At 37.9% G+C, this 25,872-nt stretch overlaps 1 protein-coding gene across 2 annotated transcripts; it reads left to right on the top strand.

The window, feature by feature from the left end:
• On the top strand, positions 1-25,872 carry LOC111326952 (focal adhesion kinase 1). 2 transcript variants are annotated; one of them, XM_088742751.1, is made up of 31 exons: positions 1-517; positions 4,534-4,709; positions 4,968-5,055; positions 5,793-5,872; positions 6,411-6,473; positions 6,823-6,877; positions 7,347-7,487; positions 8,264-8,341; positions 9,147-9,275; positions 9,431-9,545; positions 10,041-10,104; positions 10,790-10,896; positions 11,470-11,529; positions 12,364-12,432; positions 13,222-13,319; positions 14,121-14,196; positions 14,653-14,753; positions 15,541-15,656; positions 16,110-16,210; positions 16,449-16,538; positions 17,040-17,244; positions 17,827-17,906; positions 18,924-18,955; positions 19,305-19,413; positions 20,087-20,355; positions 21,077-21,241; positions 21,583-21,700; positions 22,329-22,399; positions 23,002-23,151; positions 23,485-23,565; positions 24,409-25,872. In XM_088742751.1, the coding sequence occupies exons 1-31, from the start codon at positions 380-382 to the stop codon at positions 24,619-24,621; spliced, it is 3,438 nt and encodes a 1,145-aa protein (XP_088598877.1). In that variant the 5' UTR covers positions 1-379; the 3' UTR covers positions 24,622-25,872. The 2 variants fall into 2 exon arrangements, with proteins under 2 accessions (XP_088598877.1, XP_022786774.2); XM_022931039.2 differs by lacking the exon at positions 12,364-12,432.

Below are 25,872 nucleotides of genomic sequence, written 5' to 3'. Positions count from 1 at the left end.
GCACTTATCTCCGCCATCTTACTTTTCTTTGCTCTCAAAACAACTACAAATTACAGCTTGTATCACTGCGTTTCCCAGCGGGTACTTTTGACAATAATTTGAACAGGAATCTTCCTCAATTGTAAAATATCAAATTGAAAGGAAGATACCACGTCTGAGGATTGTAATTTCAAGCGAGGGCCCGCCATTATTGAATCATATCGAAATTGGTTTCAACGATAGGGAAAACGGAAATAGGCTACAGAGTTTCCTACGGAGTTTCGTCAACTGAATGTCTACCGACAACTTTAAGCCAGGAGTCAACTTTTGTACTGGCTGTTGATGTACTGTTGTTCTCGTCAAGATGAGAGGAAATCGAGGTGACTGACAACAACATAAAATGTCTCGGAATTCGAGCAAGAGAAACAGTTCTAATCGTGGATCTACGGGATCTGATACAGCTCGTTCAACACTGAAAGTTGTCCTCTCAAATGGCGACTCCAGATCAGTGAAATGTGGCGAAGCAACAGATGTTAAGGTTGGTTTATTCATTTCTTTGTATACTCAGTCTTTTTTTGGTAGCAGTTTTGTGCTTTTTATCGTTGTGATTTTAGTATTTAATCGCTCGAAAACTCTTCAGGAATTCTTGGTGGGGTTTACATAAATTCAATTGGTGGGGTTTACATAATTTCAATTGGTGCCTGGTGAGAGATTGCCGAACCGTACCAATGAGTTTCATCCGTTCTTTATGTTTCGTTTTCTTTTGTTTTGTTTTTTTTTTCGGTGTTTTACCGGTACTCTCTCTACGCAATGTTTTCTCTGTTTGATCTATGATCATGATATTCGTGGTCACACATTGTAACAATTTTTTTACGCGAAGGATGAGATTTGATATTTCTCACGTTGCACTAAATTCAATGTAGGAAAAGTAACAATATGAAGAAAGAATACTAGAAAAGATCTTTGGATTATCCGGTTCTATCCTAACAGTCTTACTTTACGTTCTTACTTTATTTTGGACTTCAACCAATGTGTATCTTCATGTGAATCCATAAATATAATGAACCCAAGTTTTTTCAACTGTCTTGACGACGATCCCGAATTAATATAAAATGTCAAGATCCGAAGAACTTTCAGTAAATATCGGGGACTCTTCTGCTGGGCTACCGTCCTAACAACACGGATTAAGTTCAAAAATATATAGTTACTGTAATGAATGCAATTTTGAAGGTTAATTCACTGTGAGGTAACAATGTTTTTGTTCCGAGATTTAGCCGGATCGACTAATATATATATATTTTAATTCATTGAGGTAATTTCTGCTATTGTTGAAAGTAAATTTCCTTAGAAACCACTTATGGGTCAACTTATCAGATTCTGTCTCTTGATCTTGTTTTGATGTCTTTTAAGATTGGTTTTCATCTTGCAAAAAGAAACTTTAATTTGATCCAGATCATAATGATTTTATTACCATGATTGGCAATTAGTTGATCACTTTCCTTTTATCCTCTAATAAGAATATTGGTAATTAGATTTGTTGTGTTGTGAAGCTGTATTTATCACCCGCAGTTATTTGCTTCTACGTCCTTTAAATTCCAAAATTATATTATGCACTATACAAATATTATTTAGAGTACATGAGCTTACCTAATATTACACAATTATGCATTTTCTTACTCTGTGTGAGAACTGTTTCTATTTTCCAATTATTATATGATTTAAATTGGTTAATTAAATTTCTGCTGCTAGACTTTGGTTGGAGTAAGTTTGGTCAGCATGAAGGTTAATGAATCAGTAACTGTTTTGAACACTGGTTTTTAAAAACCTATCAGGGTCAGTTTTTCTGTGGATCTCCCTCAAAACTGAAATAAAAAGTAGAGACATATCCATGGAGAGACACATTTCATTCCCATGGGGAATTCTTGGCTTTGAGTAGCCATCTGTAGATAGTTAATGTTGAAATCAGTGGTTATATTTTGCTGTGCTTTACCTACCTGTACAATGGAAAATGTCGCACTCTTGGAAACTGCCTTTTAAAAATTGCTATTTTTATTGTACGATTTTGTCTAATTTGTGAAAACCCAGAGGTTCTGATACAAACAGAATTTGCTTACAGTGAGGCAATGAAATCTGGTTTTAATTGCTCACATGAAAACTAATTGATCACTTAACTCATGAAATAGTGAAAGTGCCAATGTTTTAGATTACTTTAATTTGTCATTATTATATTAACTGGTCACTAGTCAATAATGGAAGATTTGGAATGTTCTAAATTGTATGGATAAAATTTATGGTGACAAAAATGAGATACATTTTTTACCTCCTGTTCTATCGCAAGTCACAAGCCAGTTATTTTTTCTGTCCTGTGACCAAATGGATGCCTTAGGAACTGTGTTTGGGAATTTGAGTGTGTCTCCCTAGTCATTAAATGTGATAATGGTCATCCATCTCTGTCAAACCTATTAAATTTTTATTATTATAGGATACTTGTGGGTGTTCATGTAGTTCAAGCAAAAAGTCAATCAGGGTGTTAAGCCTTTTCTAAGGTCTGCATTAGATTCAACAGCAACTAATAACTGCTACTGTGGACTGAAAAAATTCAGAATGGTCTGTGGGGTCACCTGACCTGCAACATCAAAATTCATGGCCAAAAAATGTGCATTGTGATCTTGATGAGTAATTTTTCTTAGCAATCTTCATGTATAATTTTCTGGTGCTTTCTCTGAGCAAAATTATGGATGCTACATTTAACTTGCTGAAAGCCACATCTAGGATTTTCATGAACTTATCATATGAATTGCAAAATTTTGTACTTTGTGCTCAAGAAAGTAAATTATTGCTTTCATTCTTGTACAGAGTTGGTGCATTTGAAAATGATTGATTGTTGATATATAATGTTACTAATAGGCTGGCACACTTTACTGGGCTATGAGTTTTGTTTTTTGGGGGGATTACAGAAAAGTTCATAGGCCATTACAGTGGTCACCCTTCATCTTCTTTTCTCAAGATGTTTTTTGGAATACATGTTCTTTTTTCTCTTGAAATACATCTCAACTCTTCATTTTAATTAACTCGAGTAATTGACCTGAACGTAACACCAGGACACATACAAGTCACATTTAGGGTATGATTGTAAGAAAAAGACTCCAAGGTTCTTCCTCCTTGATTCTATTGTAAGGGAAAGTAGTCATGTTTTCCCTTTGTAATCCTATCTGACACTAGTGATTGCTTAGGGCTTGACAAAGGCTAGCATATTTTGAGTTCAAAATCAACTGACATGCTGGACAAATTCTTGGATGATTAATTTGCTTTAGATTATTTTTTTAACACAAGCATGGGAAAGGCAAATGCTTCTTTTCAGTCTTTGTTTTTTGTTGTAAATAAACATATCCATTAATAAGACCAAAAAAATAGATGATATGTACTGTAGGGCCTGAATTCACAGCCTCTCGCATTCAGGGCCACCAGCCAGTCCACTGTGCACATCAATTAACGTAAAAAATAATCATATTCCTAAAAAATTGTCTTGGAAGTGGACCCCCTAAGCTTTGAATAAATACAAAAAGTCCATTCCCAGCTTTTCATTAATCAGTAGCCAAGTTCAGTGGCTCACAGGCACTTTGATTTTATTTTACCATTAACCCATTAATGGCCACAGCTTTTGTGAAAAACTGTGTTTTGAAGCTAGTCGAGCAGATTTCGGGTCACTGTTGTGATTTTAAAAGCTCAAACTGACCAAAAACCCATTGACAGCTCATACACTCGACAGCCTTTCGATCCAAATGCAAAATGGCGGCCTGAAAATCTCGGGCACGCGCAGGAAGCAAAATTTAGAGGTTGAAAAGTAATGCCCCACTTACGACTTTTACTTTTCTCTCTTTCTCCTGCCCTTTTTTTCCCCTCTGCTCTCCTGAAGTTTCTCCTCACTTGCTGGAAATTTAGTAGGCTTCATTTTGGTGTAGAGATTTTTTGGGAAACTACTCATTATTTTCAAAGCACATGCTCAGAAAGGTAGGTGGGTAATGGAACAAGATTTTCGTGCAGATTTTCAGGTCAATGTTACATGGTTTTTTGGCTATTTGTCCAATCTCCTTCACTCAATTGCGCTTATTCTGGTACTGTTTGTAAGATATTTTCAACCTGTTCAAGTACGTGCTCAAAGTGGTGCTCTAGGGTTAAAAGTGATGACGTCACAAGGCGTAGAAAGGGTGTGGATCCACATGGGCACATACGGGCGCACTGGACGTCAATAGGTTAAATTACAATTATCAATAATGAAGAAGATAAATGAGTGGTGATCAAATCTTTAAAAACAATTTGAAGCTTGTAAACTTAGGTTTTCCCACAAGAAAAGCAGATTGAGATAATTTAGACAACAGATTCAAGGGATGACATGTTGACAATAAAATTTGTAATCTTTAATCTAGGGTGCAAAAGATGATGAGCAAGTATCTCAGGAAAAAAAAATTTGTGTTTTGAGGCCACCCAGATCCTTTCAAAATAGTTTTCATAACATGCGTGTACCAAGCAGTTTGTGTTTGTCAACATTTTCAGGGAATTGTTCATTTGGTGATTGGAAGTCTCGGTGCTGATCCCATAACTGCAGGAGACTACTATGGCATTAAACTTGAACATGTCAATACAAATGAATCATTTTGGCTCAACAGTAAAGTTACAATGGGTGAGGTACGAGGCAAGCATGAGGCTCTGTATCCTGCAGATGAGTGGAAGTAAGTCAGTGTTCCCCCTTATTTTAAGTGCAAAAAGTAAAATAGATTTTCAGACAGGTAGAGCAAACCTTTTACCCAAGTGTGTAATTTTCACAAATTCCAAGGGATTGTAGGCAGTTCACTAGTCCCCTGTTGAGGGGTATTACTAATATTTTTATTGTGTTACCACTACAGAAACTGTGATAACCACAATGAGTTATGGATAGTATCTGTATACACAAGAAGTTACATGATCTTGTCATTTAATTTCCCCTTCAGGTACCAACTAAGAGTGCGATATTTTCCAAAAGATTTGAAAGAGCTGTATACCAGAGATAAAGTCACTTTCTTTTATTTATTTGATCAGGTATGTATTAAGATTTAGTTTAATGAATCAACAATTTTTTCAATCATTACAATTATAATTAAAGTATTTGTTGCCTTTAATTTATTCTTAAATATCCAAAGATTATCCAGCAAACAGGTAATGAGAATACTCAAACTGTACGTTAAAGGATTATAGTATAGGATGACAGCTCTTATGATGGCAAAAGTGGTTTTTCTCATTTATGAGATTTTTTGTTAAACTTCACTGTACTTCAGTCTCTGTCCTCAGTTACTTTCATTATTTACAGTGAGGGATCAGCAGACTTAAGAAGTTTTTAAGAAATCATAAAACAAGATCTAGCTAAGCTTATCTCAACATATGACCTCAAAAATTGCATATTGTGCAACACTTATATTGTATACATGCCATAATTGGATATATTTTAATCATTATAGGATTTTGTATGATAAAACTTTGGACATTTTTGATTGATTTATCTTGATATCCCTTTTAGATTTTTATTAGTTCTTACTAGATAGGTGTCCTTACCTCGTAGGTAACCACTGTATTTTGATGAAGTTATTATTACTCTCAGTGTTTTCCAATTTGCATGCAAGTATGTGAATGACACTTGCTCTTATTTTCTGGGTTTTTCTTTGGTTGTTATTCCATGGTTATTTACTTCTAAATTATCCCCTGGCTCATCAGAAATTTTATTTATAGTGATTTTGTTACTGAATGTATTTATTAATTTACCTTAATTTCTTTTTCTGTAGGTCAAGAATGATTACCTGCAACACAACAGTGAAAAAGCAGATGAAGACACAGCTTTTAGACTTGGGGTTTTGGAAATGAGGTAAAGAGGAGAAAACAGTCATAGCTGCCAACTTACTTCACTGCAGCTCTCTGTTATTAGGGACTGGAAGAAAATGGTGACAAAAATGTATTAAAACAACTGTTACAGATTTACCAAGAAGTACAATTATCCCTTTGCACCCTAACATCAGTATGCATATTCTCTATACTGTTCCTGAAATGTTTCCTATGGTTCAGACAAGGAGAATTTGTTTCATAATCAAGAGCCTCTTCAGTTGGTGATCATTTCTTTCATTCTTGTGACCTTTGTGTGATTCAGGGGTGATATTTTGAGGAAAAATTAGATGCTAGTCGCTTTAATGGGTTAGACAGTTAAAGCATGAGGATTTTTTTAAACAGTGGTATCCAAAGTAGAATTTGTAAGCACATTTGTAAGTTGATCAAATGTTTTTGATAGTTCAGCTGTTTACACTAATGTCTACTTTCTTAATTGATTGATCAGCTTTCTGTACTGGCAGAGGTTGGGTTTCTTTTTCAGCTGATCAGCAGTAAATTGTTATTTTGTTTTATTTTTGTAGGAGGTATTTTAAGGACATGCCTCAGATAGCACTTGACAAAAAATCAAACTTTGAGTATATTGAGTAAGTAATGTCATTTGCAATGAAGCTTCTATTGCAGTCTCTTTCCTTTTTTATATTTTGTTGTTCTTTATCAGAAAAGATTGTGATTGGCATTGTGAAATCTGATAAATTTTTTTTCTTATGAGAAAGTGTTTCTGTTTGAGAAGAAATGTAGTTTTATGAGCATATGATTTTATGGAGCTGTAAAAGGACATAGCCATATCAGTTTTTTAGTCATTGATGAGTTTAAATTAATTAACAAGTTACATATTAAATGTATGTTCGTAATTGTGCTAATACCTTTGTTCATCCACGACTATGCAAGGGATCAGTTTTCATCAGTTTCATTTGTTTGCACTCTGACATTTAGGAAAGAAGTTGGCCTGACCAAATTCATACCAAAGGCTGTTTTGGAAAACATGAAGGTTGGTTTATATATTTTGTGTACATGTACTTCTGCACTCACACTGGAAGACAAGAACTAGCAATGCACTTGTGTTTGGGAAGAATTTAGCCAATGGTGAAGCTGTATTTTACTGTGTACTCTGCATTGTCAACGCGTATTTGGACAATACAAATTATGTGCACATACTGCTGTTCTGTTCTTAGTTAACTGTTCAGTAGTTTTTTGTTATGAAAATGTCTAACCAATGGATAACTTGTTTCTCAAATTTTGTAATAGGTTTGATTTATTGGTAGCAGGATTTTGTGTCATCTGATTCTGTCTGTAATCATATTCATGGTAGATAGATTTCCAGTCACAGTCATCTGATTTTATTCATCACTTAAACTGTTACAGGTCAAACAGTCCTATTGCCATTATGAATCACCTGATATGTGACATTACTGATAGTTAATGATTATTTAAAATGTTATCTCTTGTTTTTTATATAGTCCAAGCTTTTGCGGAAAACAATCCATGGTTATTTTAAGCAGTATGCACACTTGAGTGAAGTGGAATGCTGTTATACATTTTTTGATATTCTTTCCAAACTACATCGATTTGAACTGGAGTCTTTCAGGTGCTCCTTAGGGGTGAGTGAAGCCTACATTATTGTTTATTCATCAGTTATTCATGATGTAGTTTTTAAAGAGACTGTTGTGAGGATTCATCATGACATGGTTGATTGTGTTTTTCACTTGGAATGAAACCACGGCAGAGCCCAAACCCCCTCACTCTCCCCCTCTTATTTTGAGAAGTTCTTGTATAAATTGATTTTCATGCCAAGTCAGTGGCAGTTCTTGCCCTCTTTAGCCTCTGAATAAAGCTTTAGACACATGCTATACACTGTATGTCAAACAAATCATTAATAGCAACTTAGATTTTAAACATTTTTTCAATTTTCTTCTTAAGGTAAGGTTGTCTAAACTTTTTCATACCAGGTACCTACAACCCCGGACAAAACTGTTGAGACATTTCAATGCAATTTTTAATTTCCCGCTATGTAACAATTGTTTCCAAAAGGAACAAACTTGCCCCCCTCCCCACCCCTGGTACAGTGTTGTTGGGACTTAACAGCTCAAGCGTGCATTTCTTGTCTTACCACAAACAACATTGCAATAGGGGAGGGGGGGGGGAACAATCTTTCAATTTGCAACAGTATGCATTTTTGTTTGGGTGAGTGCAAAAAATAGGTATTTTTGTAATGTGTCTCAACAGGTTTTGTCCAAGGTTGTAGCTTTTAGATCTGCAGATGCACTCTTGGGTAGAATTAAACAGTGTGTCTCTATCACACAGCATTAAAATTGGTAACAAATTTCTTGTACCCAGGCAATTTAATATTCAATGATTGATATTTTTTTTACATCAGACTGGTTGGACAATAGCAGTAGATGTGGTTATTGGGCCAAAAGATGGAATAAGTTACCGAGCTGAACGTGGATCACTTGTGAGTACATGAGTATTTGAAACGTGCAAGAAGCCAAAATTTGACTTTTTATAATTTGAAAAAATAGTTACCTCACTGAGTCCAAAGTGAGAACTTTACAGTGTGGTTTGGCAAAATTCTTTTGATTCTTTCTGGGAGTTCTTATCTCTATCTTGAAAAACAACTAAAAACATTTTTGGGGTGGGCATTTCTCAGGAAAGGTAGTGAGGTGGTTTCTGGGGTGGGCATTTCTCAGGAAAGGTAGTGAGGTGGTTTCTGGGTAAACAGCTGTATACCAGGAACCAAGTGGTGTCTTTTCCAGTAAGGATTTCATTAGTTTTCTGTCCTGTGATTAATTTACTTTGGAGGCTTGAGACTGGTGTCTGTATGTGAAGATACAAATATTTTGTGTTTAAATGCCTTTAAATGCCACTTGAAAACAAGTTTGATACCTTAACTCTATGACTCCCAATATCTGATTGTAAATTCTCCCCTCCAGCTGCTACACATTTCCTTGTAAGTTAGTTATGAGAATTTGGTGTTAGATCAAGATAACAACCTTTACCTGATAAATTTGAGTATTCTCAATACCTGTTTTCCTGGTTTATGAGGGGATATGGTATGATTATTGTAGGGAGAAGTCACATGTTAATCACTCCTGGGTGTTAGAGGTTTTAAATATGTTCCACCATGAAACAATGACATAATGCATGATTGATACTGTAGGCTTATGGTTTGGTTTACCAATAAATCTATAAATAAATAATAATATTATTACCTTTCAGTTGTATTACTTATGAAGTTGCTTTCATTTGTTCCACTGTAGATTACACGCATGGCTGATTTCCATCAAATAACTTCAATCTCAATTACAAGAATACCACTCATCACATCATCTGTCCAGACTGATAAACAAAAAGCTACTGTTAGTTTGAAAGTGTTGGGAGCTGCTGAGGTTTGTTAGGCTACATAAAATTTAACCTTTAGAATTTTTTTTCACAGAACAGATATCATTCTAAATTTATTCATTGTGAGTCAGAAAATACTTGCCAGTTACTTGTCTTTACTGTTAAGTGTGTTACTGTCTTTTTATTACATTTTTGTTTGCAGCCTCTTGTGTTCACCACATTCTCATTAGCCAAGGCTGAAGAGATGGCTGACTTGATTGACGGATACTGTATGCTCTTCAGTGGAAACAAACATTCACTGGTCTTTAAGAAACTTGGTAGGGTAATATTTCTAAGCTACATAATTATTTTCTTGAACAAAAGCTCATCTTTCAAACCGGCAGTCTAAATCCCACAGTTATCAACGAACGCTTTTCATTCCACTAATTTATTTGTGTTTTTCTCGTTGCCATGTTCCCACCAATCACGTAGCTCCTTTTTCTGCCTTTAAAAGCACACACAACCCACAATTCCCCTATTTGCTTCGACGAAGGGCTAACGCTCAAAATGTCAGCTTTTGTAATCGTAACGGTGGCCAATTTACCATTTCAACTTTGCTGATATATTCAAATTTATACAGCTATTTACATCCTATACCCAATCCACACATCTGCATGCCAATTGATCTTCAATTTCATGCAATAGGTAGTCTGTTTGATGAAATAAGATGCACTGGGAGTTGTGTAAGGTAGCTATTAAGTACCAGTATGCATCATTGAGAATATCAACCTAAGGAGAGGATCTGGTTAAAACAGTTGTTTTCGTCTTTGCAGATATTGAGAGATCTCTGCCGTCAATCCCAATACCAGCATCTCCAAAAACTGAGGGAAAAAACAGGTAATACACAACTCGGGCAGGTAATTACACGACGCTGCGCTCGGTCTGTACTGTGAAGCCCAGGGGCTGATATTCTCCAGTACGGCCCTCACGCTTGGTTAATAAGATATATAGTGAGTGAAATGAAAATTAATCATATTGGATCATAACTACTCTTGCGACAACTTAGGAAAGGAAGAGACACTTCTGTTCAGCTAGAGAAGAACAACAGTCTCAGGCAGGGTGGGGTGGATCCAATTTTTTTTGTTAACAAACAAAATTTTTTCAATCACATAGAAGGGTCCTTACAATTCAGTTTGTCAAGTATGGAACATTATTACACAACTCAGGCAGTCAGAGGGCCAATAACTGAAATCAACCAATCAAAATGCTCTATTGCTAGGCAATATTCTCTCAGTATTGGACCGGGCTCTGTCCCAAATGGTCCCGAATGATACTGCACTTGTGTCCCTTTGAACTTCAGTCGTATAATAAATCTCTTATTAACCAAGCTTGCTTGGGACCGCACCGGAAGAATATCGGCCCTAGGTCTTTTTTGTACAGACCTCGCTGCGCTCAGTCCATACTGTCAAGACCTCGGGCTGATATTCTCCCAGTATGGCCCTCGCGCTTGGTTAATAAGATATATGTAATGCCTCTCACCTGAGGGAATGGCGATTTATGTACAGCTCTTCTTCTCTTTCAGCCCCCCTATTTTTTCACCAACCCTGAAACAGAACACTCCTATTTTGGGAAATGATTTTACAGAGAGGAAGAAGTCTGTTTCCTCACCAGTGCAGAGAAAAAATGGAGGTACATGAAGCAGAATTTCCATTTTACTGTTATTCTTCTTATTGATAATTAGCAGGTCTTATCAACATCCTATTGGCAGGGGAAAAAAATTTTGTGTTAAACATTTAACTCAAAGAATTGAATCTTGTGCAGAGAATGGACAAATGTATCCATGAGGAGGTGTGATCGTCAATGCAACAACAAATTCTCAAAAAACTAACAAACAAACAAACAAATGATTAACAGCAGGCAGGGAGTATTACTGCTCACATGTTTAAGGTTCAAAGGGCCAAGAGAAGATTCTACTTGCATGACCAGGAGGTGTAAAATTTATGGTTTGCTTGTGGATGTGACCCTTTTTTCCTGTGGGATGTGCCTGCTTGTATATTTAGCGAGTTCAGTGTGAAGAAATTGTGCTTCCCCATCTTGTACTAAAATTGCGATAAATTTTTTATAAATAGAAAGGAGATGTTTTGACAGCAAAATGAAACTGCCAGTTTTTCATTTGCTGGTATTACTCTGACTGGTGTTGAAAAGTACCTTTGTTCTTAATAAATATAATGTTATTGTCAATTGATGTTTTCATTGTTGTAGAGTTTGATGATTATGCTGAGATTGTTGATGATGATCCTGATTATGCACATCCTATGGCAGGTACAAATGAAAATTTTTCAGAAAAGAGAAGAACAGTATTTCATTTTGTTTTGCACTGTTTTGTCATTCTCTGTCAGAACTACATGTAGGATGCTTGGCAAAAAAAAAGAAAAGTATAAATATAAAATTTGTTGGCTAAAAATGCAGTTAAAATTACATTCAATATTATGCAAAAGTAGCATCCTATACTTTAACAATAATTTTGTTTTTTGCCTTTAAATTTGTTTTAATATCATTAGTTATGAAATGTTTATTAACTCCCTTGATGATGACAGAGTGATTTGCTGATAAATTTTTTGTAAAGCCTTAAAGCCCAGGCTTCTCCTTTTTTGTCTTTTTTGAGAATTTACTGAACATGTACAGTAAGTTGTAATATATAAATTGTGTTGTACAATCTAACCTCAGAACACTGCATGGCAAACTCAACCACCCTATTTTAAAACTTGCAAGACAATGGTTGTTTTGAAAGAGAATTTTGGCTAGAAATGTCAGGTAGAGAGTAAAGAAATGCAAACTACTCATTCATAATATGGTACCCTTTAAAATGAGTCAAAAATGATAAATTTAACAGTCTGTTGTAAATCAGAACTTCACTTCCTGTTAAGCTTTAGATTCTATCAATTTCTAAAATAAAAAAAGAACAGCAAAATGATTGTTCTTAAATGACTGGTAATTCCAACTCTTTACTGAAGATATGGTATAAATACTTCATGCACTAATTTTCTTTGAACTGATTATAATAATTAATACTAGATTCTTTAATACTAGATTCTTTAATACTAGATAACCTTGAAAAGCTAATGTATACGTGTTTGAAATGACTCCAATACACAGTATTGGCTGCCGCACGTGTAGCGGTTGCAATGTCCAGCAGAATGTCTCTGGTTAATAATAGGAGACCAGGTAAGATAACAAAAACGTAAATGATTTATGACATAAATTGTGATGAATAAATTTTAAATTGTCTTTAAAATTTCTGAGGTGTAAATTATGATGGCTGAGAAATTACTGACTGAATTTCAGTTACAATAACTATTTGAATTCTGAAAAAAGTATTTTAAAGAGCAATTGCATTCTTTTTAAATTGTATGTTAAAGATAGATGTCGTTATTATTCTGGATAATGAAAGTTTGCTGGAAGCATTTTCTGTTAAAAAATTTATGCCAAGACTTGAATGGATTTCTTATTTGTTAAATTCTGAAGGAAAACCTTATTAGAACTCAAAGAACAATTAAACAGAATAATTATTCCTAAATTTATTTTTCATTGTGTACGCTGTATCTTACCAAATGGTGTGAACACGAGGGTAATGTGTTTGTGTAGTCTGATCGTCCAGGTGAGAGTAGTCCTGAAATGGGTACTTGACTCTGGTGATGACGTCTGCTCAGGTAACGTTGTCGAAATGTCAGTCGTTGATACTGCCCACAGTCCTTCTCAGGACTACACACACCTGGACGATCAGACTACATCATTATGTATCATCTCTAAACAGTTAGTTTTGGCCATTTAATTTGTCTTGCTAATGGCAAAGTTAAAAGCTGAGCAGTACACAAGGCCTTTCTGTTATTGATCAAAAGGATAACGTAACATGGCTATTGCCATTACATGTGTAAGGAAAATAAAAACAGAGATAAAGATTGGTCTAAGGTTTTGGAACATCAATAAGTAAAATCATTGTTTTTAATCCTTAAGCTAAAGATTATGAAATTCCTCGGAACAAGTTGATATTGGAGACGATCATAGGTCAGGGTCAGTTTGGAGATGTACACAGAGGGACCTTCATCAGTCCAGTGAGTGATACATTATGTTAGAACTTGATGTATAACCCATATTTGAATTGATTTCAGATTACAGTTACAGCAATTTTCATTGGAGCTTTGAATAACCAAAACCAAAGTTATCACAACAGCCAATTGGAGCAAAGGTTGACATCATCATTAGCCAATGAGAACTCTAATTTAAAACAGGCAAACTGCATGAAACGCGGGAAACTGACGCGAGTGTCTAAATCATGATTGGTTTTAGTCTTGAGTCTGATTGGTTGATACGGTGGCGCGCGTTTTCTGGACCAATCACAGAGCGAAGTTACCAAAACCAATGCCGTCATGGATTACTTTCGACACTCAGTTGAAAACGGCTCTAACATATGACCATGGGAGACGACATTTTGTTTCTCAGCTGCACGAGCAAGGATCATAGCAAATTCAAATTTGATGCAATTGAATGATTAATGATAATATCAAGGTGCAAAAGGTTGTAAAGCCTCTTGAATCAATTTGCCGCCAAGTGACTATTAACGAAAGTTGGTATTACTAAAGCTGCAGCTTGGACTGTAAAATTTTCAGAAACAGTAAGAGAGTATTTGTCTGCGAGCTACAATTTTCAAACCATTGCCTTTTATTTCTGTTGTTTTATGGCAGTCACAAAGTTTGCAAAAGGTTTGTGAAGATTCGACACCAAAAACCTTTTCTAAAATTATTTCCTTGAAAAAAATTCTGAATTTTTAAATGCTCAATTGAAAATTGCTTTACTTGTATTATCTTTGTACCTTGGCCACTGCTGAATTATGCCGAATATTTTGCTTCCACCAGGATGATCCTAATTTGCAAGTGGCGATCAAATCATGTAAAAATCCTGATTCAAGGGAGAAATTCTTGGAAGAGGCATGTGAGTATCAAACTGTGTCTGTGTTAGTCTGAATAAGAGTAAACAGTAACTCCCAAAGTTGTTTTCATTACCGGTAATTGATCTTTGATGCGGATGAAACAATTGTTCGGTTTTTTTTTTTGGTTTTTTTTGGGGGGTTTTTTGGGTTTTTTTTTTTGTTTTTGTTTTTTTTTGGGGGGGGGGGGTTTGGTTTGTTTTGGTTTTTCTTTTGGTTTTTCTTTTGTTTGTTTTTTTTTTTTTGGTTTTTTTTTGGTTTTTTTTTTTGGTTTTTCTTTTTTTGTAAAATAAGTCTGCTGATGGGGACTAAAATTAATAAATTTGGTTATATACATTTTTAAGTTTTTGATTGTAATTTCCGTACAGGCCTGAATTTTCTCAGGTCTTATTTTCACTACTGCTTAAGTAGTGTTCATAACTGCGAAGATCGCTCCCATACTAATGTAATTTCCTTCTCAGATACAATGAAGCAATTTGATCACCCGCACATTATAAAGCTCGTTGGCGTGTGTACGGATGGCGAATTTTACATTGTAATGGAACTGGCTGCATATGGAGAGGTAACAGAGCTTCTTTCCTTGACATTGTCATTATGCCGGTATGTGTTATGAACCCTAAAGAAACCACGGTGTTACTCGACAATCAATGGACGGTAGAGTTTCAGTCGATCGACTGTTGTCCGACGATGAACCGACAGATAGCCGACAATTGACAGGCAGGGGGTCGAAAGTTGACTGAAAGCTGACCTACAGACGACTGTCACCATGCAGTTGGCAGGTAGTTGATCGGTTGTCAGTCGACACTAAGTCGACAGTTAACCGACAGTTGATTGGCAGTTAGTCAAGTGTCGCCCGATGGTTGCCGGACGCTCTGGCTCATTTGGTGGTTAGACAAGAGTCGTTACCATTCCTCCGCTAAGTGACAAAGCTATACCTCTTCCTTGTGCGTCATTGTGGAAAAGATAGCATCTTAGTACTGTCTGTTTGAAAAGGGTATCACTGAACGTCATAGACGCGTTTCTGTCTCTAGGTGAAGTGACTGGTAGTATTTTTACTCCTCACGATGTACCTTTTCCATCAAGGATCAACCAATTTCTTTATACTTTCTCTCTTTCCGGGAATTTCAATTTCCCTAACCTTAGTGTTTACTAAACCTTCAACCCAAATCATTTTCCTCTGACAAGATTTCCCATGACATATTTTTGTCAACCAGAAATGTTTTAGCGCATTACGATGTTTGGGCTATTTTAGTTACTGCATTTTGTTGCGAAAAGATTTCAAGACCTAATTGGTTAGGATGTTTCTTGTAGTGTTGAAGTAATGTTGAATTTGTTTTCTTTGTGTTCAGATGAGATCGTATCTCCAGAAGAACATACACTCCATTAACCTAGAAACTCTACTTAGTTACATTTTTCAACTTAGTACTGCCATGTCATACCTGGAAAGCAAGAATTTTGTACACAGGTTAGTTATTACTTAATGGAAGTTACTCGTGCAACGCTTCCGACTTTGTTGACCTTAGCATTAATCAGGTCGCGTGTTACATTTGAACCTGGTAATAGCATACTTAACTGAATGGCGGAGCATCGGTGTGGTCCCATGGCAAATGACTTCATAATGTTGTTACATCATTTCTGATGAAATGCGTTGCCACTATTTTCCTGAAATCTTGGTGGCAGTTACAAACAATTTACAATTTTTAGTAATGTTACCAGGGCACGATTCTAATCGTAAAAGAACGATACAGAACTTTCCTCTCAGTTCAGAAATCGAGCAGTTTCCAATAGAAATCTTTTTCTCCTGGTCAGAGATGAAGGGTAGCACTGTTTCAATTAACCATAGGGAAGTGGTTTTACATTTTTATCGCATGTAATTTTTGCTCTCTCATCCGATTCTCTTTTTTTTTTTCTTTTTCAGGGACATAGCAGCTCGTAATGTCTTGGTATGTACGCCTAAATGCGTCAAATTAGCAGACTTTGGTCTGTCAAGATGGGTTGATGAACAAGCTTACTACAAGGGTAAGGATAAGGGTAAAAGTTTGCAATGAGCCGGAACAGACCGAATTTATTGGCTTAAAGACAAAATGAAGGAGCATCAGATTTCGTACAGCCGAGGAAATGCTCCTTGGAGTAACAACCTTTTATTATAACCTTCAGCGTTTCATCTTTCTTTTTAAGGATTTGCTTCTGTTTTATCGTGGGACACATTTGACGCGAGTGTAAGATTTACCTCAACTTTACGTATCATTTGTTACAGCTTCAAAGGGGAAACTTCCAATTAAGTGGATGGCTCCAGAATCAATTAATTTCAGGAGGTTTACAACCGCTAGCGACATTTGGATGTTTGGTGAGAGAATTTCATTGTCTAATGTTACTGGTGGTAGGAGAGGGGAAAGTTTCGGAGGAAAAATCGTTTTAGAAAGAGGATCGCTTTTGCTACTTTAATGGAGAGTGTGACAGAACTGTTTTCGACTAACCAGTCATTTGCACTCGGAATTGTCTGCGTGCAGACGTCTCCTATTTCGTGCAACAAAGGAAATAGGAGACGTCTGCACTCAGGCAAGCTCGGAACAACAAACCTAAATGAGGAAATCCGACTAAAAGTGGGTTTGGTGATTGACATGAGTATGACACGTGTCGCGTAAATATTTTTTTTTTTTGAGTAGAGGCGCGCGAGATAAACCACATACTTTGATGGTCGTGACGTTGTCAAAGTCACGCATCTTGCAATCTCAGGTGACATTACACAGTGCGCGATGCACTTTGAAGTTGTAATACTAACAATGCATGCTTTGAAATAGCTTATTAAATCAGTCGATTAAACTCCAATTGTGATATTGTCTTTCAGGTGTGTGTATGTGGGAAATCCTCATGTACGGTGTTAAACCTTTCCAAGGTGTTAAGAACAATGAGGTGATTGGCAAGATCGAGAATGGAGAGCGACTCGCCCTTCCCCCTAACTGTCCACCCTCTCTATATCACATCATGTTTGAATGCTGGTCCTATGAGCCTTCCAAGAGACCAGTCTTTCAGGATCTCAAGACGCGCCTCAGGTAAGTCGCTTTACATGTTATACTATGTGATGCAAGTGAGTGTTGAAAGTAATCCGTGATGGCTTTCGGTTTGCTTTACTTCGCTGTGTGATTGGTCCAGAAAAGTCGTGCGACTCTCTCTTAACCAGTAAGATTTAAAACTAAAACCAGTCGCGATTTGGTCGCCCGCGTTTTCCCGCGCTTTAAGCAGTTAATAGAGATTTAGCACCAAGTTTACGTGAAACGGCAATCGTCAGCTTGTCCTCTCACGTTTCACGTAAAACAGTGTGAACCTTGCTACCTTAGCTTCGCATGAGCTCGCGACATGGTGGATTTGAAGGCGCCCTTGTATGGCTTATAAAGAATAATTTTGGTGCCCTTTTTCCGGCAATTAACGTCTACTATTTGGGAGAAAAAGTGAAGAAAGTCTTACGTACATGGCAGACGCGAAACAGTTTACTTTCACATAGAAACGGCAAAGCGCAACCGCTAAACGTGAAAAAAATGGTGGGAAAAACAATGTCACGTGGTAACTGTTGCTGTTCACGTTTCACGTAAACGCGGTGCTAAATACCTCTAATCTATCTTTGTTTTCGTGTGCAGCGTGATCGTCCAAGAAGAAAGATTTCAAGCAGATGAAAAACTCAGAAAAGAAACTCGAAGAATACAGGCTCTGTCGATGGGTGAGTGGATGTGTCTTTCTTCTCAGTCATATTCATTATCACAAACTGCTGTCCACCTCTTGACAGTTTTGCTGTTGATAACGAAATCATAAATGGTGGCGGCCACCATGATCAGGTTAAAACGCATACCAATAGGGACCTTACGCAACCACGAAGACGTGGAAAAACAAGAGATCTAATTGGCAGAACAATAGCTCAGCACGTGCGTCTTGAAACTTTGTACATTTCTTAGCCGGCCTATGCAAAACAACAACGTGAAATCGCCAAAATTTTCGTCGTCTGCGAACCGAAACCGCGACGGCAAATTATTTTCATTTCCATTTGGAACTCAACGCTACTTTTATACGTCATGCGGAAGTTGAGCTGTGGCGCCGTATAAGACAGTAAGCTCCTGCAACCATTTTTAAATTCTAACTAAGAGTAGAAATTCATTTTTTTAATCGAAGTCTTCCTTGGCGTTGCCGTCCTGATTGCGTAAGGTCCCTAATAGCTTTTGATCTTTTATGCTCCTGCATCAGTATGCATATTCTCCAAACTGTGAGATTTTCAATTCCTGTGGTACTGATAAGGAGAATTTTTGTAACCTTTGAGAACTTTTTTAACCCTTTCACTTCCAAGATCTCATTAGTAATTCTCTTTATTGCTTTCTCTACGATTCTTATAATGTTTGCTCTGAGGATTTGGTATTGGATCAGTTAATAATCCCCTTCTTGATGTTTTTCTTTATTCTCATCACCTGTATGCTTGATGTTGATATTGTAAGGAGAAATTCCTTCCTGGTCACTCATGGGAGTTCAAGTGTTGAGTGGCGATCATTCCTTTATTCTCATAGCCTTCAATATTTGATTGAACAGTAATTTTTATTGGTAAGGCGATTTTCCTTACCAATACATCTTAAATCATAACTAAAAATTCTCACGGCAATTTTTACCAGAAGTGTTACGAATACTGCCTTGAACTGTGCATGAACGATTTCCATTCAACAATGTTCATTGTGCATTTTCTTGTGTCTAACAGGAGCCATACAAGACTCTGTTGCCCCACCCAAGGTACAGATGTTTTATTCAACTAGTCATTGCTCAGTCCTGATGATCCATTTTGTGCTTAGTAGTCTATGCAATATACACCTAATTGTTCTAACGTTGTCAAAAAATAATATGAAAAGATAAAGCTAAATGGAGAATGATATCGAAAAGAAGAAGCCGAACAGAGAACAATACTGTACAATTTCCTCTCTGGGAACTTAACGGTTAGAAGACATATGCTTTAAAATTCGCGCCGATTGAAGTCATATAAGCACGTATCCTTTCTTGTTTCTTGGGTGATTTTACATTCGTGATGTAAGTATCCAAGATGAACGATGCACTGATTTATGGGTTTTTTTTTAATTATGTGTAGCCCTCGAGACCTGGGATCCAACCATCTTTCGTCCAAATCCCAACTGGTGCGGCTCAATCCTCGGCAATGGCAACATTTGACAGCAGCAGAGGATTAACAAGTCCGAGAGGTAGGTTGGGTCCAAGTCTGTTTCGAACAGTGATGGCGTCATTGTGTAAGTAGAGCCGGCACTGTGGGAGAGTGTATTTATGTGAGCGAAATTTCGCGAAACAATGTTAAATCAGAACACACGAAGCGAAGTCAGGAATGTTTAAAGTTTGAGCGGTGCCTGGAGAGAACTTTGGTTTGACGAAATGCAAACTTTCGTCTCACTCTGCTTCAAACGAGAGCTTGTTTAACTCTTTCACTCCCAAGATCTCATTAGCAATTCTCCTTACGGCATATCTTACAATTCCCATGATGTTAGTTGGGAGAATTTGGTATTGGATCAACTTGTAATCTCCTCGTTGATATTTTTCGCTATTCTCATCGCTTGTCTGCTTGAGATTGTTAGTATTGTTGGGAGAAACTTTGCGTGGTCAGTTACGCAAATTTCCACTTTTTTTAGGTAGTTTTGATAGTTCAATAGTTTTTAGGTTCAATATACTTAGAAGTTAGTGCTGTTTTTTCAAGCTTTTCACTCCATTCCCAATTCCAGGTCAATTCTCTCCACCCTTCACAATTATTTTTCTTAGGGTGTGGGAATGAAGTTTTAAAGGTGACTATTTTAGAATGAAAGTCTGTTCCCAAGTTGGTACTGTATTAACATTTGACGAAATACCTTCGTTCTTTTGTCCTATAAGGGTCAACTCTGCCAGCTCAGTACCCTGGGAATCCAGCATCGCCCAGATCTCCCCGTTCACCCCAGTCTCCATCGTCCCCTTCCCGCACGCTCCCAAGGAACTTCAAGTCGTACCACGAGGCCAGCGGTGTCCACGCATTGCTGGAGCAGCCTAATCGGTATTCTATTAGTGGGAGTCAAACCTTACCGAAAAATTATAAAGCGACCAGTCCACTAACGAGTCCATTAGGGAGTCCAACGAAATCCAAAGATGCCCTCATTGATTTGCCGGTAAGGGAAGCTGAAGTTTGAGTGAAGATGCAAGGTGCAAGTTTAGAGTAGAAATCGTAGAAATTTGCATCATGGAAGGTTTCCGAATTGAAAGTCTTTTACGACGCAAGAAGTCCCTGTTCCCCAGCATGGTCTGTTGCGTGAATCATGCGAGAAAAATTGGTTCGTATCGTGCGGACTCTCGCTCGAGGCCAACTCAACTCTTTCGGTTTTCCTTTGAGTCGCGCGTCAGTTACTTATGTCTCCTTCTCCTAGCTTAGTTCCTCGTGTAAGTCAAGCGGGAAGATTTGGTTGGTATCATGCGAACTCTCGCGCGACGCCAACTTCAATTGTTTCACTGATTTCTCCAGAGTCGCGCGTCAGTTATCACTTTAAAGTTAGAGGTATCTTGAAATTCTTAAGCATGTTTCTCGTCGTTCGTCATCCCCGTTTCTTGCTTGTGTTTTTCGTTCTTTATAAACCACAAATTCCTTCGGATGGACCCTCTATCTAGTGTAGGCAAGTTAAAAAAGCACACTAGATACCATGACAGTTTCCTCAATCCCAAATTTTGATTAACATCTCGTTGTAACTTCATAGTCGAATTTGATAGGACCGCGTTTTTCCTTTATTCCTGCTTCACGCTTTTGCACTGTCTCTTTAGGTATGATATCGGTTGCCATACACGTCTGACAGGCTAAACTTCACGTATTTAAGACAATCTGTCATTTGTCTCACACAGAGTGACGAGGAACTGAAACGACGAGAAGATGCAGAAAGAGCGCAAATGGAAATGAGAGAGCAGGCCATGTTTCGACAAAGACTTCGCCAGCAGCGCCTTGAATCAGAGGCGGACTCCAAGTGGCTTCAACAAGAAGAGCAAAATATTGAGCTTCCCTTTTCACCGGTTCGTGTTGTTCCTTTAATCGCTAACAACCTTACAATCGCTAAGTATGTTACCTCTCCTAATAGAGTAGCTTTCTGTAGACTATCGAAAAACCAAAACCAAATAATTCACAAGGGCCTATCATAACAAAATTTAGTACCATCGTTAGCTAATGAGAACTTGACACGTAGTGGCCGGGATTGCGATTGCGATTCTGATTAAAGTTGTGATTAGAGTGTTCGATGAAAAATCTTTGTTAAAACAACAAGCAGGACTATTCGGCCAATTTCACTTCAAATAATTGGAGATTTTCAGCAGGAATGTTTTCCTCATACAGTCTAGTCTTGTCCCTTCATGTACAGCAATCACCCAAGAGTCCCAACCTCCTCTCCCCTGAGGACGGAGTTTCCGCGGCGGTAGAATCATACAACCCACGTGGGTCAGCGTCATTCATCGAACAGCGCCAAGCAGCCAAGGAATGTAAGTTTGGAGAAGTGACTCTCCCTTTGCTTTATAAGGTATCTTTCAATTTAAACCCAGTAGGCGAAGAGGAAAAACTGAATGCCAAGTAGATAATCTGTTATTCCAATCCGATAAACTTGCGTTTGAGATGCAAGAGGAAGATTACATCAGGGGACAAGGGATGGGTTGGGATGAGGATATGGGTGGAGCTCATCATACTTGGAATCCAAGAGGGGTTCCGCCCAGAATGGGTTTCCTCCTTGTTAGGCTGGACTTTAGAAAAGGATAGTACTTTACAAATAAAGATAATCGAAAACTACCGTAAGGTGTTCGATAAAGTCTAGCAGGCTGATCTCTCTAATAAGTAGAGTTGCGGAGGTAACCAAGAGAAAATTAGTTGAAGTCGCTCTCTTATTTAACAAAAATTTGTCCGCTTTTTCCTCTGTTTTCTCACCACAACATGCACCGAGTTAGTAAAGAGATACACATTTTTCATTCAAGAAAGGTAGATAATAGTATAGACGAAGAATTTTTTCGGTCTGAAGTGGCGTTCACGTGGGTGAGTGTTTGAACATCGTTAATTTTTTTTCCTCTCCAATCTCGCAGCCTTTCATTTGCGCATTATAACAGATCTTGTCTCCCTCAGATCACAGCACCCCAGTGGATCCACCGAGCCATCAGGCTGCTACAATAGCAAATACCGATACGATTCAAACGGTGAGTTTTAGCCGGCATAAGAATTAATGATGAGAAATGTGTGGCTGACAGCAAGGAAACTGAAGGGAGGGGGGAGGGGGGCAGGGGAGAGTGTTAAAGCTTTATGATGATGGCCACCAAACTTTTGTCGAAGAATAACTGAACGCTCCCCCGGCGGCACAAAAAAGAAGGGACTGCACCACAGGCTAGGCAAGTATTAAACGAACAACTGATCATTGTTAGATCAGACGCAGTGTCGTTACGGAGTTGTTCATTATGTGTTGTGGTACATGTAGCTACAAACTTTTGTCTGGAGATGAAAACTATAGATCGCAACGTTTCCGCGGTTACCGTTACTCTTCGACGTTAAGAGAAAAAAAAAAGTTCAACAGTTAATGTTTCCTCATCTCATGTACATTCGTGTATGCTAGCGATTTTTTTTTCTCGTAATAATTTACAAAAGTAAGTGAAAAGCGTGAAATTTCGATTCAATCTTGGACTTATGTGGTGCCATAGCCGCTCATCGTTTCAGCACACACAAGATCGTAAAGTGCACATAAACTGCTAGCTACACAGGCTAAGATTTTCGCTGCTGATCGTTTCTTCGTTATGTTTTGTTGCAGACTGTCGTGACGCAGAGAGAAGAAGATCCCAGAGAAGATCGTTCCACAGACAGCGTGTTTGTTAACACCACCCATGTGGTGCAGGCTGTTATTGGTCTCAACAATGGCTTACCATTTGCCCGATCTGAAGATTACCCAGCCTTTGTTAAGGTATGGAACAACTTGTTATAAAATTTCCCATTTTGAATAAGCTCTTTGCTTTTCACGATGTTAGAAAAACACTACGCCGCTTTGTAGCTGGATTGGAAAGGGCGAAAAAGGCCATAGTACTATCTTTAGAGTCCTTGTGCGCCACTAAACGTTATTGTCGTTTGAATAAAACTGCAGAAAGGCCAATAGTTGCCAAAACCGTAACCACCCCGTCTGTTGTAGCCTTGCCTCATTTGTTTCCTCGACCATCTTTGTTGTTGCGCGTTATTTTCATCGTGTTCCATCATTTCCTTACGATACCAAGAGCTGCTATGGTCTCTCTCTTTCTCCTAGGCAATTGGTCTTTCGCTTAGAGATTTACTAGCACGCGTTGACGAAGAAATTCATAGATTAGATCCGTCCTCCCACAAGGAAGTAAGTATGAAGTTGTATACATTCACCAAATGGTGTCTGCAAGTTGTCTTTTCTGGTGTGATTCTTTCTGGTTATTAAACCCCCCTCTGCGCACAGCCCTTACTAGCATGTCACAACTTGCCACAACCAAGAGGGGCGAGTTTGGTTCGTTGCGTCAAAGTAATCCGAGATTGCTTTGGTTTTTTTTTCTGTGATTGGTCCAGAAAACTCGCCCCACTTTCTCAACCAATCAGAATCACGGAGGGTCGCGGGTTCAAGTCCCATCTGGGGATCGGATTTTTTCTATTACGCTAAAAATTGTTTCATCTCTACATGCTCACTTTGGAGGTTGGTTGGCCGCATCTTGATATGCCTTAATGTGACAGCGTGATGCTGTTAGTGAGTTTTCACAGGTGCTTACCAATATTTGGCTGTGTAGCCGCACGATGCGGTTGCAGTCGAGGCCCACAAGTTGACCCTTGCTTACCATAGAGTCTCGAGTAGCTCAGTGGTTAGAGCATCCGACTAGATCACGGAGGGTCGTGGGTTCAAGTCCCATCTGGGGATCGGATTTTTCTATTACACTAAAAATCAGATTCAGAACTAAGAATAATCGCGACTTGGTCAGCCGCGTTTTCCCGCGCTTTAAGCCTTATGGTTGTTTTTACTTTGAGTTCTCATTAGCTCTCAAAGGTCTTTCCCTTTCTTCTGATTGGCCATTTGGTTCTACGACACTCAATCGAAAAGAATCCTTCACAGAGTGACGTCAGGTTTGGCTTCTTCATCTCCAGAGGAAAGGAACTGATGCCAGATCGAAGCTAACCATTTCTGCGCGTTTTCATTTTTGTTCATTTTCTATTTTAGGTGGAAATGGCCCACAAAGTGCTCTCCTCTGACATGGCTGAGCTTATCAACTCCATGAAAATGGCTCAGAAATACAGCACCACTACGCTGGACCAGGAATACCGCAGAGGAATGTTGTCCGCTGCGCATGTGCTGGCTGTTGACGCCAAGCATCTGTTTGATGTTGTGGATGAAGCCAGGAAACAGTCTGCAAAGTTGTCATCCAGCGCCTAGTAGCACTTGAACGTGAATTACTTTCACGAAACTTGGGCACGATGTGGATATTTTATTCAGAACATCGTGTTGCGTATCAGACGAACTTTATAAAATCGAAGGATGAAAGAGAACGTCGTCGAAGGATCAAATGACTCATCTTCTGCTAAGCTACAGGGAGTAATAAATATCTTTTGGGCCGTAGCCTAAAGGAAACGATCGTTTTATGAGAAGGTTTAAAGATCTTCGATGGACTTTTTTCGATGACATGGGGGATCGAAGAACCCTGTGAGATGCATTTTTTGGCCTTACTACGCGCTGTGAAAGAACGTTTTTCTGCTCGAACGTTTGGCAGATGACTCATGGAGTATCACGCTAATTTGCTGACATTCAGCGATTGAATCGTTCCGCTTTTGTGTTCGACCAATGGTTGTTGTTCATGTTGTGTAAGCTATCTGTGTTCATGGATGGTTTCCTTCTTGTCCGCTTTGTTGACTTGTTCCAGGGAAGTTGATCATCAGCCTTGCAATTACCAGATTTTTATACCTTTTAGAAACGATCAAACAAGATTTGTAATGTTGCAGAGCTGTGCGCTTTGGCCGCTTATTTAGACCATGCCTAAAGTTCTTACTATATCAAGGGAATTTTTGGATTTCTTCTTATCTACAGCTTATGCCAAACGATCAATTACCTTTAAGGGTATTTTTTTGTGGTATGAAATTTAAAAAAAAGGTATCCTGTTTATCTTGGAGCGTAAATAGAATGTTTTAATTTTTGATCCCGAAAAAAATGAATACGCAATGAATTGCATGCTGCTTGAAATGATACAAAGTTCAAAGCTATTTTTTTATATGAACTTTTAAAAAGGAATTAGGTGATGTTGATAGTTAATTCTTGTATATATGAAATGGAATTACTTTAGCTTACTCTGTACATTTCAGCTCTGTATCGCATGTTACGATCGTGTTTTTATCTTCATCTTTTTGCTATTTGTGAACGCGAACTTACAAACGCATTGAACGAGTGATGAACATAAATGATTTCGCATATGGCGAAGTTTGGTTTTGATTAATATTTCAAAGCTAATGAGTTTGAATTATATAGTTTGAGTTCTTACGCAATTGAACAATTTTTTAGGCATTTTCATTCGGCTGGTGTTTTCCGCAAGAGCCCCCGGATGTTTTAATGAGACCATTTTGTTCGTTTTTGTTTACTTTGCATCTATAGTCGGTAGTATTTCTAAACAAAAATAAAATGCAAAGGAACCGTTTA

The sequence above is a fragment of the Stylophora pistillata genome, chromosome 13 (genome assembly GCF_964205215.1).
Source record: "Stylophora pistillata chromosome 13, jaStyPist1.2, whole genome shotgun sequence".
NCBI classification, from domain to species: domain Eukaryota; kingdom Metazoa; phylum Cnidaria; class Anthozoa; order Scleractinia; family Pocilloporidae; genus Stylophora; species Stylophora pistillata.
This window is presented reverse-complemented; position numbering and strand designations above follow the sequence as displayed.

Coding starts and splice junctions, on each gene's coding strand:
- LOC111326952 (XM_088742751.1), top strand. CDS start 380: ATGTCTCGGAATTCGAGCAAGAGAAACAGTTCTAATCGTGGATCTACG. Junction 518..4,533: donor GCGAAGCAACAGATGTTAAG/GTTGGTTTATTC, acceptor CAACATTTTCAG/GGAATTGTTCATTTGGTGAT. Junction 14,754..15,540: donor AACTGGCTGCATATGGAGAG/GTAACAGAGCTT, acceptor CTTTGTGTTCAG/ATGAGATCGTATCTCCAGAA.